This window comes from Anopheles cruzii, chromosome 3, assembly GCF_943734635.1.
Source record: "Anopheles cruzii chromosome 3, idAnoCruzAS_RS32_06, whole genome shotgun sequence".
NCBI classification, from domain to species: Eukaryota; Metazoa; Arthropoda; class Insecta; order Diptera; family Culicidae; genus Anopheles; species Anopheles cruzii.
In genome coordinates, this window is record NC_069145.1 from 7,643,408 (window position 1) to 7,656,513 (window position 13,106).

Here is a 13,106-nt window from a genome sequence, read left to right on the forward strand (position 1 = left end):
TCAACGAACAGAGAGGGCGAGAAAGAAAGAAAAAGAGAGAAACAGAGAGAGGGCTTCGGAAAACTCCATATAATTATATTTTATAATTCTTTACTTAATACGTGTGTGTGGATTGATTTTTGATTGAATCAAGAAAGTTTTCATCCTCGTGTTAGATGCTGCTGATTCATCGTTTTATCACACAAACTTTTGATACAACCTGATACGTAACATCGAGCAGAATTTCGTGCTGTCAAGGTGAAAGCAACGGACAGTAACTACATTTTACACCGGGATTTTTCAAAACAATCCGCTGTCATGTGAGTTCCAAATCGGCACGGACCAGCTCACAGGTTTTCCGTCGATTCCGTGGAGCGGGATAGCCGCCTTTCGGTCCAGTTCGATGAAAAAAGTGCAATTTTAGCCCCTAGAGAGTAAGCTGCCATGAAGACCAAACGAGAGTTTTTGTGCCTGGCCACTTTCAGTACTAATCTAGATGCCTTTTCGTTCACTGCAGGCATGACTTCCGCTGCCACGGCACGACCCCCACCAACCTGGGTGCGGGAGAGTAACCTTCACTGGTATCACCGCTGGATCATACGGGTGCTACGGGCGGGCCCTATTCCGGCACACGTCGCCTTCATCATGGACGGTAACCGGCGGTATGCGAAGAAAGCCAACATTGCCAAAGCGGAGGGCCACTCGGCCGGGTTCGAAAAGCTGTCGGAAACTCTGCAGTGGTGCCAGGAGGTCGGCATTACGGAGGTCACCGTCTACGCGTTTAGCATAGAGAATTTCAAACGCACGCAGGACGAGGTCGACGCGTTGATGGACCTCGCACGGGTCAAGTTCCAACGCTTGCTGGATGAGCGCGATAAGCTGCATGAGCGAGGAATCTGCATCCGGATCATCGGCAACTGGGATCTGCTTGCGCCAGACATTCAGCAAAGTATCGCTGAAGCCGTACTACTGACTCGACATAACCGCAAGGCAACGCTGAATGTGGCGTTCGCTTACACGTCCCGCGACGAGATCACACATTCCATACGGACCGTGGCGCAGGGCGTTGGCGACGGCAAGCTTGAACCGGAAGACGTCAGCGAGGAGCTGCTGACGCGCTGCCTCTACACAAAGTATTCCGCCGAGCCGGACCTGCTGGTGCGGACATCGGGCGAGGTGCGGCTGAGCGACTTTCTGCTCTGGCAATCGGCCTCGACCGTAATGTACTTCACCGACACCCTCTGGCCGGAGTTTACCATTTGGCATCTGTTCGGGGCCGTGTTCTACTACCAACGGTTTCGCTGGCGGATGCTGCCCGTGCGGCAAGCGCTCGATCGCTTCAGCAGCGGCTCACCGCATTTTGACGAACCGGAGGCGGACGATTCCGGCTGCTGTCCGCACCGGAAGGAACGGATAGGACGCTTTCTGGAGTATATCGAGCAGCAGGAGGTAAACCAGCTGGTGCGGCTGGCACGGGGGACGGGTATCAAATAATGAACAATCGATATTAGGAAGCGTACACAAAGACACCTTGATCACCGGTTGGCCGGTGTGCGAGAACACGTTTATTCACTGCCTTCCAGTGTTTCAGGGAGGGTACGATTGTGAAATAATATTGAAACGGATGGCAACGAGGCCAAAAACAAGGTAAGTCAGATTAGTGTCCTTTGTTTTTTGAATCTATACTACACGTAATAGAAAATGTTAAATAAATGGAAAAGTTAGTTTAGTTGAAAACCCTGACTGTTTCGGAATTAATTTGAACCCACCAGTGACACGGCGATGACGTTGAAAGCTTATGCAAACTAAACAAATTGATTTTAATTCCCTAAAAGCACTGGCTAGGGTAGTATCCATAAGGGAACCAAGTTGCATAAGCTTGGGACTAACAAATCTTCCCCGAGGCACGGAAAAGCAATGCTATCCACCAAAAATAGAAACTGGCGTTAACATCGTTCATCTAGAATATGCTACACATTTCATTAACATTAGCAACGTTGAAACATACTACGAACATTAAAACACTTTAAGTATACGGATACGTTTAGTTGTTTTGGGATGAAATGTGAAACTGCAAATAAAAAGAAATTTGAATTCGATGGCAAAATTTTATAAATAAAGACAATTCGGATCTTTTACCACTTTTCAGCACGTGACTGGTAGAGTTACATTCCGATTTATTCCGCATTTATTGTTCCAACTACTGTTTCGTTTTATTGTTAATCGTTTTTCATTTACTGTGGCTGTTGGGCTATCGTGGCGAGATAGTACGAGTTTTTGTTTAGTATTTGCTCTTAGCTCACCTGCAGTAATAATACCTCCTATGGCAACGAGGGAGGCAGCTTGCGGCCTCCGAATATCTCTACTTCCGGAACGCGTTTGTCGTGGTGGACGATTTCTTAGCTAACACTGTGGTTTGGTTACACAATAGAGGTGCCTTATCGGTAATCGGTACGATGACATGCACACCTGATGTCCTGATTCTGTTTCCAATATCATACTAAACACGTACAGTCAATAGTCTACGCTGTCGCTTCAGAGTTTGTGGTTCTTCCAAGCACATGGTACACGCACACGCATCTCTGCCGGTTTGGTTTTAATGCAACGTTTGGAATATTTGCCTACGTCCTTTCGCGCTGCACGTTTATTCTGCCATTTTTGCGCTTAATAAACATAACGGGTGGATAGATAGACACAAAAACCGGCCGGAAATGGTTAATAAAACGAGGAAAAGTCCATCAAAATGAAAGAGAATTCCTTCCCGATTGCATCACTCAACATATTAGTATTGTTCCTCCCGTGCGTGGTTTTACGTAAATGGCTACAACTACTATGAGAAACTGCGATAGGAAATAGTAGACAAACAAATACAGCTACTGATATCAAATCACCACGCTACATACAAAAAAGTAAGTGTGTGGGAATTGTTCGCAACAGCACGACGACACCGCTGCTGTCGCTGCCTTTTTCGTGATAACTATCTCCCTTATTACTTTCTGCCACTCCTTTCAACCCATTTCTATTAGTTCTGCTAATTACACACATATACAAATTATGGGCGATTTTAGCAAAAGAAGCCTACACGGCAATTTATTATTTTTCAATTGTTGTGTTCTACCAATTCAACCATCGCCTTTCCTTTCTTGGGCTCACTCAGTTCCATGAAGTAAAATAAAAGAAAAAAAAGTACATTTTAGTACAAAGATAACACTATCAAATGACTATACTTGTAAAGGTAATAAGGTAAATCAAGCGGTGAAGCGAGAGGTTCGAGTCCCGTTTGGATTCTCCCAAATCGATCGTTCTGTTGGGATATTTCCGAGGGTTGCGATCAATAAACATAGCATACGCGCACAAATCTGTCTCAGCACAGTCTGTTAGGAGCAAACCGGAGATGAAGCATAATACCAAGAGAATAGTCCCTGGTTCCACGTGGACACATCTCACGGCTATGCGCCGCGAACCAAAGTACATTTTTGAATGAATGCCGTCGACTGGTGAGCTAAGGTGTGTGTATGAAATGCTCTAGATGTTTTGCTGATCCAGACCTAACCTTCATTGCCGCTCCAAATCATGAAAAACTTATGCATTTAGTTTATATATCACGTTAAGCGACATCAATATGATCGCTTTGCTTTACTCCTTTCCCACTCACCGCCTCTTCCGACTTCCACGCTCTCTCTCTATCTTCATGCCTCTTTCTGTCTGTCCGTTTTCCGAGTTGCATCCGAGCTGCAACAAAACATCCCAAACACAGGACAACCAAAGTAGTCGAAAAGCTGGACCCCCCCTTTTCGCAAGCCTTCTCCTTCATGTTTGACCGAATAACAGACCTTGTGTTACGTCAGTAGTGGTGTCCACCTTCCACGATCACGATCATTTCGCACTATTTACACAATGTGATCATCTCCCGGACCGTCGCGGCGACGTGTTCTCGGACGACTTTGGCGACGCGACGAGCTGGACATCCAATTCCCGCCGCCGCCAGCCGTTGACGGGTCAAAGTTTACGTTCGGCAGCGCGGCGACTGCGACGCGTGGCGACGATGTACCCGCACCATCGCTCGTTGAGGCCATATTCGGAGCGGACCGAACTTGACGCCGTTTTGCCGCATCTTGCTGGACGCGATCGAGCAATTCGTCGTCGGTCGTATCGTCGTGCGCGTAGAACGAACCCGAATGGTGTGCATTAAGGATATTGTTGCTATTGCTCGTGGCCGAGGGCGGTGTTGCTCGCCGATCGGATGGCGGTATCTGAGGGGTTCCAGCGACCACATTGCGGCCATTACTACTTTCTTCCAGCGCTTCTCCGTGCCAAGGTGTGAAAAATCTTTTGCAAGTAAAAAATAATAATGAAACAAATGTTTTCTCCGGAGCAATCTTGACATTTCACTCACCTCTTGAATCGTTGCCAACGGGTGGGTTCTTCTTCGCCACCGATCGCTGCGTACAAGTCTCCGTGGCCGTTGTTGTCCACCCCTCCGGTTGGTGGTATCCATCCTTCCGGGGGTTGCTGCACGTTTTGATCATCCAGTAGTTCGTCGTCTTCGTCGGATGCCGCTCGTCGTGGTGCGGCGGGATCATCTATTCTGGGTGCCTGTAGTACCAAGTTAGGTGTTTGATTCAACAGGTCCCTCAGTGCGGGTGTCATGACAAGGCGCCTCTGAGCTGAGGCCGAGGAAAGCGTCTCACGTTCTCGCCCACTCGGCCGGCTGGAAGATGTGGTCGGTCCTGCCGCGACTGCTGGTAAACTTTCGGAAGCGGAATTAGTGACCGCAGTGACGCTGGCTGCAGCTGCCGAGACCAGTGCGTTGTTTGACGAGGCGACGGCTTCCGATGCAGTCAGCAGTGGTCTCGTTTCATCTGCGTCAGACGACAAGCTACTGCTCGACGCCGATGACCTACGACGACGTTCGCCACCCACAAAAACCTTTCGCTTGCAAATTGGACAAACACGTCGCGATTTTGTGAGCCACGGGTCGATGCACGGTGCGTGATAAGCTGGGCAGGGAGGGAAAATGAATGAGTTAGGAGAAGGCATAGAGAAAACAGAGAAACAGAGATACCAACCGTGGCGGCACGGGAGCACCCTTAACCGATCGTTTTCGACGAAATCTTCCAGACAGATGGCGCAAATCTCGTAGTGCATGCCCTTGGCGAACTTAACGATCCCAATCTTGCGCAGTACACTGATCGGAAGGCGACGACGTAGCGATCGTCGCCGTTCGCGGATACATCGGACGATCATGAACAGCACCTGCCAGTAACGCTGCGTACGATTAGTAATAAGTTGAAGCTCAGAGCCATGGGCGATGCTTACCATAAGCAGGAAGCAGAGTCCTACGATGACCGCGAACGGGATGAGCAGATTGTTGTTGATGTTGAAGGGAATTTCGTCAGTGATAACGAGGGCGTAGTCACGGTCATACAGATAATTCTCGATTATGCCACGCCCGCTGTTTTGGCCCACGAACACGGACGGTATCAACAGATCTTGCGGATGGTTGGCTGACATGTGCTCTGAAGAAAGGAAAATTTTGGAAATATATATAGCAACGGGTGTCAATACATATTCCAGCCTAGCCAAGTGTTGTCAAATTACTTCCTAGAACTCTCTCTAGAATCTTGCTATCGTCGTGGAGCAGGGTTCAAACGGAACAATTATTGCTTCACGTAACCTGAATGAGTACAGATCGGAGCATCTATGTGCGGTAGTCAATTAAAAACTAATTTTACGTCATATTCTGTCCGTCGCCTATTATAAAAAAGCTACCGATGAGTCTTCCGGTAGGTAGATTGTCGGTTCGTGACACGTACCCAAATCATTACTGCCAACGTTATACACGATGACCATGGCATAGCCAGCCTGCTGGGCATTCCGGACCTTCTCCTCGAATGAACAGTTGTATCTGAAAACCGGAAAGAGGCAGGCGTAAAGCCGATCGAGAGCGAATTGAGATTAGTATGCACTCTTCTTAGCAAACAGTAGCTAATAATAATCGATGCAACTTCCTACCGCCCGTACCGTGCGATAACGACTGCAAACTTGCTGGTAATGTTCGGCGGTGGACGCATCACGGTGCAACCGTCCGCCGGTTCAGCCCGGTCTGCCAGCATTTTCAACCCCGTGTCCGGAATATTGCCTCCGAATGTCGCCGGCAGGTCACGGAACTCTTCGATTATCTGCAATAGAGATTTGGCAAGAAATAAATTGAGTAAAACATGAGTGTAAACAAGTGCAATACAGCGACGATTAACGATCGGTGACGATCGAAAAAGAGCAGCGCAATGTTTTGGAAGAAGGGAAGGGTCAGGTCACCGGTCATGGGTGTAATGGTACCGTCGTGAAGAGTGCACCACTCTAGCGGTCGGCAGGGATTGGGGACAAAATCTCAATTGTTTTGGCATGTGGCCATCTATCTGACCAGGGGGTTGTTGGTGCCATCGCACCACTGGCCGATGCATTATCACAAAAACTGATTTCTTGTGTACGCAAAACCGTTTCTGCGCTTGACGTACATACGAACCAAAGAAGCGCCAACAGAGATTAGTGATACGAACGAACGGATTTATGGAAGTCTTGGAAAGAATTATCAACCGATGATAGGCGCTCCGAACAATCTTCTACTGTTGTGTGTGGGTTCGTGTGTGTTTCTGCGGTTTGTATTTGTGACCTTAGTCATGTTTCTGCTTAGAATGATTTGGGCCAGCTGATGATTTGTGTAATCTTGTCCGTTCAGGATCGTTCGCAAAGTTGCTTCCCTGTAGAAGGGAGATCCGGAGTGATGCAACTCAATCCTTGAAACCATTCGAAAAAAAGAACTGGCGCCACAGTGATTCACTAAAATCAATTGCCACATATATTTGCTTGCGATCAGGTGCATTTTTTAAGGATAAAACTCATACGAACTACGTACCGAATTGAAGGAAACTAACGGAAATCATAAATCGACTTGGCAAAACCAGGCGGAACATAGAATGGATTAACAAACTGACAAAGGTAATCATAGGTCTTCCTAAGGTATCATAAAGAATCTTCCGCCTTCTTTCATTAATTTCGAAAAGTGCACTGTAAATGTACAGCCTGTATTCCCTTACCACATCACGAAAGTGGCGGAGCACGAATTTCACCAGCAGTTCAAATAAACATAAGATGAGAAAAGTACACCAACTTGAGCCAGCCAGGGACGCCATTTTTCACAAAGTTATCAATTGAAACTGTTTACACATTCGTTTAGGATGACCACTACACTCTACGGTCGCGTCATCGAGGTGATCATCGAGGAGAATGAAAAGGGAGTTCACTGTTAAAGTACAAGCGAAAGAGGAATTAATGCACTTGGATAGACTTGCTGAACTGATAAAAAGCGAAAAAAGTGAAAGAAGTTCCTTTGATAAAGACTACGAACTGATAACGTGCATCGGTGGGGTACAAAACAAAGCCGGCCACTACAAAGTTCCGGGATGTTTCACTATGGGGTAGACGTCTCGTAAATGATTGCCCAGCACGGAAGTGGAACCCATCCCGGTGTCCTTTCGAGAGGGAAAGTGTTTGCATAAGAACATCAAGTACAGAACTAGATTGGGGTCAGCCGGGTGTGGTATGATAAGTGGACGGATTAACGGCGGAGAGCCACTTACCTGATCACTTTGCACCTGATAAACGAGTATATCGCCCTGAGTAGAAGGGAGTTGTTGCAGTACTAGCATCACGATCGTCATCAGCAGCACGGGCGCGTGATGTTTTCGCGGCGAGAGCACGGTTGTTAGCCTCGATCGGTGCCTGTACGGTGGGCGGTAATGCCCGCCGGTCAACTCCATCATGCGCCGACTGTGAACGTTTTACCACTTTCCCTTCACTGCCGTTATTCGAATGTTTCTGGGGTGCTATTTTGAATTGATGCTTTCTGTGGTAAAATTCTACCAACAACGACCGCAGGCCGCTAGGGATGAGCTACCAATGAGCGCGGTTGCTGCCATTCGGTTAGCGAATCGTTTTCGACCAATCAGTTCCTTGTTGTTATCAGGTACGATGAGATCGACTGTTCTCCTGCGTTCTCGCGGAGAGTGCGAAAAGGTTCACGGTGGGAGAGTGCAAAAAAGAAGGAAGAAATAGACAGCACAATCGGTGCTGGGAAGGGCGGCGGTCAATAGGATATTGTCCCGCGAGGAATGATGTGGTTTTGTAATAAAATCGTCGTTAGCCGTCACACCGTCGATTCGAATCGAATCGATTCACCGAAGGTCTTATTGGATAGCTGAGCCGAAAGCCTGAAACAAAACGAAAAAAACGAAGTTAGTAGATGATACTGTGTAAACTAATTTGAATGTTATATGTATTAAGTAACTGAATAATTGGCCCCAACGTGCCCGATTTTTGCCATTATTTTGTCATGTAGAAGCTAAAACAAACTTTCAACCGAACCCGAGCCGTGACCATGTCTGGCCGCTGATCTTTTACAAGCTACAACCACCATCATGTATTAGACATTCGGTTCCCCAGCGAGACACCTTGCAATGGGTCGATGGTGCGGGTTTATCGCTACCGTTCGTTCGCGTCGTCCCGCGGGTCACGCCATTTCTGCTGCTGCTGCTGTCGTTGGTAGTTCAAGGATGTTCAAGGTATTTATTTTTCGTTTCAATAAGCAACCGCGGGCCGAACGTGTTTTTCACGTTCACACTTCTGGCAAGCGGTAGGCAACTCCGTTGTGCGCGTTTCGCCGAGCGTGCGGCAGCGAACGGGGGGATTAGGTGAGCCACTTCTGTACTTTTCTACTTCTGACACGTTCGCAGGGTACGGAAGTAAAACATATAGTCGCCATGAAAACCACCGTGGCGTACGTAGATCGTGGTTTCGTTTCTGCACTCTGCTGCTCTGCCAATGGAATCAGTTGAGAGGCGCTGCAGGGGAAATAATAGCTTTAGATTATTTGTTCTCGAGCGGATGAGGCTAAAGAAAACAACATCGTGCCTCAAAGTACGGGAATTTGATCCTCTTGCGCGCTTAGATTTGATCTTTCAGCATATTTTGCTTCGTACTGCGCACTCTAGCATTATAGCTGGTCAGCATAAATCATCAAAGACGGAACAGCTCGATCGCTAGGTCCCCCCGGAACTGCTGTTTATTGTTATAGCGGGTTATCCTTCTCTTTCGCACTCAGCCAATTAACTTTAATTTTGTTTGTCCAGCCATGCGCGGATGAATCTGCACACCCTGTTGCGGGATTCCCTCAGTGGAGAAGATTTTAGACGAACGAAGGGCTCATGATGTACGTTTAATCATCCGGAGTATGTGTCACGATGATCTACGCCGCTTACTGTTGAAAGTCACGTCATGTCACAATTGACGCACACCATCGAAGAGCGGCTTTCTGTGTATGAAGCAGTTTTTGTAGGGGCATCCCATACTATTGTTGCGAAAAAAACATTATAATATTTAAAACTTGCTCCGTTTTATGCTTTGTTCCGAAGATAGACACCCTCGTTTTAATGCTGAGTATTGCACCGCTCCGTGTAATCTTGTTATTATATAAACAAGAAGTCGTGTTCTTCACATTCTTTTCAATCCATTTACAGCAACCCGAGAGAGATAAAAGACTCCACTGGGACCGTGGAAACGAACAAAAACCGCACCGCACACTGTAGAAGGCAGGTTTGCAGTTTGCTAGCCGTTGGTAGGAAAAATGCAACTTTTCCGGTGACCACACGACCATCCTTATCTTTTAAAGTTCGCCGAGGCTGAGTCATTCAACAAGCACGTTCCTTCCACACCACCCAAGGCAAGCCGTGCCTACTGCGCGGTGGTGTGTGTTTTGTGCATCCGATGTGTGCTCGTGTTAATCCTGTTAGCTTGTTTCGAATATTATCGTCGGTCGCTTTTCTACAATCGATTGACCTAAGCGGGCGGCCAAATTGTTGCCTGTGTGCTGTAGTTAACTTTTCGTATTCGAAGCAGTGGTCAGTCTTCAATCGAGCTAAAGCATAGCCCATCCCAGGGCATGCTATGTTTCACGGACGACCTTGACTCGTGCGCTAATGTTGGTCACAGGGAACAGCACGGAATCGCCGTTGGAACCCTCTTTACAGTACATACACACCGGCACAACACAATGGACTAGTGTGCAAACGCCCGACATTATACCTTACCGTTTATAGATTGTTTTGTAGATTACGAAGTAGGAAAACTTCCTTAAAATAGCAATCGTTCGCGCAAGCTGCCGTTTCGAATCGGCACGGGAATAAGTCGAAACGTTTGTTTCTCACCATAACCATATAGCCTTACCTCTTCCGGTGGAGCCCCCGGGGGTCCGATGGAGTTAGTTGAACGGTGAAACACTGCGGATACGAGAGCATAAAGGGCACAATGTTTGGCTCGATGACGTCTCGACACAGCAGCCAAAACAACAGCAACAGCAGCACAGGGTGATCGTTTTTTATCATTCACTTCACGCCCACTGTCTCACCCGAGACTCACGGATACTTTACTTCGACCAGCCCTGGTAAACGTTTGCGGATGGAATTTGTCGGCGATAATCATCGGAAATGTGCGCACAAAACGGTCTCGGACTTTGGCGAAAATTGAATTACGTTGAGGGCAACGTAGTCACTTCGAACCCGCGGCCATCATCATGGTGGGTTTGCGATGAAAACATTGGAACCAACTACGACACCACTACCCTCACCACCACAGCGGGGGCCTCTTGCGTGCACATACCGTGCGCCCGTGTGCCCTTTGTGACGGGCGTACACTACCATCAAATTATGCCCCCACACCACCAGAACACTATGCTGCAAAGGAGGAACAGAATTAAACAGAATTCCCTTCGAAAAGAGTTAACTTAATCTTTGCTACGCACACACACACACACACCCTCGTCGTGCCCGTTGCTCAACGCGAATTGCCTGATTGTCTGGGCCTAGCGAAACGCGTAGTTGCACCTAGCAACACGGGTTTTCACGATCTGCACGATGTTTGTGTCACGATTGGGTGGGCGAAAAACACCAGCAGCCAATGGTGGCTGCGATGGAAACATTTTCGCGGAACAACGAAGGTGAAAATTTTCGGTACGCAGTTTCTCGAAGCAAAAAATAAACCTCTGTTCCGGAGCAATCCGACTAAATGAGTGTTTGGGTGTTCCGAGACTTGGCCATTGGAAGACGTCGCCCGCGAAGCTGGTGGTCTCGCTCAGACCTCCGCACGGTATAAGCGAGGGGGAGCGAAAGAAAAACAACAACAAAGTGCGAGCTTGGTTGATGGTGAGCATCCATTTTTGACAATCATCTGATTTTCAAGGAGCAGCGAAAATTTAAATGTTGCAATTTGAATACCGAGAATGGCGAACAGTGGAACATTTTCTAATGCACACTAGATTATCGGTGATATTTTATGGTGCGATCGTAGCACGCTACCCAAAGTATAAATTATACTTAAGGAAGTGATTCACACATATTCGATTGCTTTGTTTTTACTAACATAAACCACATTAAAATGGAGTCTTCGCTTTCATTTATGCCAACAGTTCTATGTTGAGTCTATGTTGGTTCTAGTTCTATGTTGGCTTTATTCATCGACGTAATCTCCCACCTCAATTGAATGTCTACGAACACGTTTGAAGTACCAACCAAACCAACGATTAATTGTTGTTTCTCATGGGGCGAAGTCCTTATAAAACTTGTCCTTCGCTTGAACGGTGTTTGCTATTTTGGTGATTCGTTTCTTCATTGTATGAACGGCTGAAAATGTAAACACATGCTCTTCACCACTCTTTACTTCACTTAAACCTCAAATTACTTAGCGTAATAAACATGTAACGGCGCCGGGGTCCGATCCGCAGGGTTGAATCCAGAAATTAAACCCTCACTGTTTCATCCCCCGATTTCTTCTCTTCGCGACGTAAGCGCTTTTCCTTCTAAGCAGGCCTTGGTAGCGCCATGAACGTCCGTTCTCAACAAAACAGACAGTTTGAATTTAACTATTAAATAAGACTTTCGCGTAATATAATTTTTGTTTACTCGTCGAACGAAGGAACGAAGTTAAAACGAAGTGACCTGTCAAAATTGGAACGGTTCGCGAAGAAACAAAAACAGTAAAATAAACGTAGATATTTGGTTATTGCGACAAAATAGTAATTTTAGTAAAATACTGAAGACTGATTGATTGATCATCAATCGATTGATTTGTTCTTACAGACTTTGGGCTGAATAATGTATTTTTGAAATATGTCAGCGTTCTTAACGTTTCTTGTGCAACAGTTTCCAACTCGCTTGACAAAAGTACAGTGCCTGTAACTTTCTTGGCAATCAAATCCAGGGTCTATATGGCTCTCTCACTCTTTGTTAGAACCGCCTCCGACCAACTACGTAAGAGTAAGAGAGCCAGAAATGGTCACGGAAAATCGGAACAATCGTTCATTTCGGGTTCATTCGAAGTAAAGCAAATGTTCATCAAAACTTCAATCGTTTCTCTCTCGCCCGCTCTCCGCTCTCTCCGTTTGTCTTCGGGATTTGTTCGGAATTTTCGTAAGTTGACTCGGGTGTCAGGTTCGTCATCAAAGTTAGGTTCGCAGTGTCTTAGTTAGGTTCAGTTTCATAAAAACAACATTCAACATTTTGACGTTTCGTGTTTAACAATCGGCCGAAGTCCTAAAATCATAAGACCAAAAAAACACATTTTCCGCGGATGTAGAAAACTGTCTCCCCTCGCGCGCTGTGTTTACGAGAAACATTGGTGAAGTGAAGTGATAAAATCGGTGCGTATTGACCGAAACATGATTGTTGTTTGTTTGTAGGACACTTCCGTTCAATTCCCGTAACAATTAACAGAACATCATCACACGGAACGGTTGCGAAACTTGCCCCTATAGAGTGCCCCCGAGCCTGATAACCGCGAGACCGCGACTCCTCGAAGATGATGTGCCAAGTGACGGTGGGAAGAAGAAAACAGGCGGCACGCCGCAAAGAAAACATGCCGACCGGGCATCTGGCGAATAGAGGATCGTGAACCGAGTGGGGAAGGTGTCCGCGCCCGGCTACCAGCGGAAGCAGCTCCACGTACCTTTAAGGCCGATCGTTCGGCGTGCAGCGGTGTGTGTGTGTGCCGTGGAAAACGTGCCGGAAACCCCGAGTCAC

At 47.0% G+C, this 13,106-nt stretch overlaps 2 protein-coding genes across 3 annotated transcripts; one reads left to right on the forward strand and one right to left on the reverse strand.

The window, feature by feature from the left end:
• The first annotated feature begins 301 nt into the window (after nucleotides 1-301).
• On the forward strand, nucleotides 302-1,710 carry LOC128272484 (dehydrodolichyl diphosphate synthase complex subunit DHDDS). Its single transcript, XM_053010303.1, has 2 exons — nucleotides 302-413; nucleotides 497-1,710. The coding sequence occupies exon 2, from the start codon at nucleotides 499-501 to the stop codon at nucleotides 1,471-1,473; it is 975 nt and encodes a 324-aa protein (XP_052866263.1). The 5' UTR covers nucleotides 302-413; nucleotides 497-498; the 3' UTR covers nucleotides 1,474-1,710.
• Nucleotides 1,711-2,265: 555 nt separating this feature from the next.
• On the reverse strand, nucleotides 2,266-10,436 carry LOC128275424 (E3 ubiquitin-protein ligase Godzilla). Of its 2 annotated transcripts, XM_053013917.1 has the most exons (8): nucleotides 10,261-10,436; nucleotides 7,620-8,249; nucleotides 6,004-6,161; nucleotides 5,796-5,887; nucleotides 5,299-5,498; nucleotides 5,049-5,235; nucleotides 4,376-4,979; nucleotides 2,266-4,308 (listed from the first exon to the last, which is right to left on the reverse strand). In XM_053013917.1, exons 2-8 carry the CDS (start codon nucleotides 7,800-7,802, stop codon nucleotides 3,870-3,872), a joined length of 1,863 nt encoding a protein of 620 aa, XP_052869877.1. In that variant the 5' UTR covers nucleotides 7,803-8,249; nucleotides 10,261-10,436; the 3' UTR covers nucleotides 2,266-3,869. The 2 variants fall into 2 exon arrangements, with proteins under 2 accessions (XP_052869877.1, XP_052869876.1); XM_053013916.1 differs by having other exon boundaries at nucleotides 5,049-5,498.
• Between the last annotated feature and the right edge of the window lie 2,670 nt (nucleotides 10,437-13,106).

Bases quoted from the DNA above. Each gene is read 5' to 3' on its own strand.
- LOC128272484 (XM_053010303.1), top strand. From the start codon at position 499: ATGACTTCCGCTGCCACGGCACGACCCCCACCAACCTGGGTGCGGGAG.
- LOC128275424 (XM_053013916.1), bottom strand. From the start codon at position 7,802: ATGATGGAGTTGACCGGCGGGCATTACCGCCCACCGTACAGGCACCGA. The intron at 5,499-5,795 runs GTACGTGTCACG...TCCTTTCTTCAG, and splicing joins CGTTGGCAGTAATGATTTGG to AGCACATGTCAGCCAACCAT. The intron at 4,309-4,375 runs GTGAGTGAAATG...TACTTGCAAAAG, and splicing joins CGTTGGCAACGATTCAAGAG to ATTTTTCACACCTTGGCACG.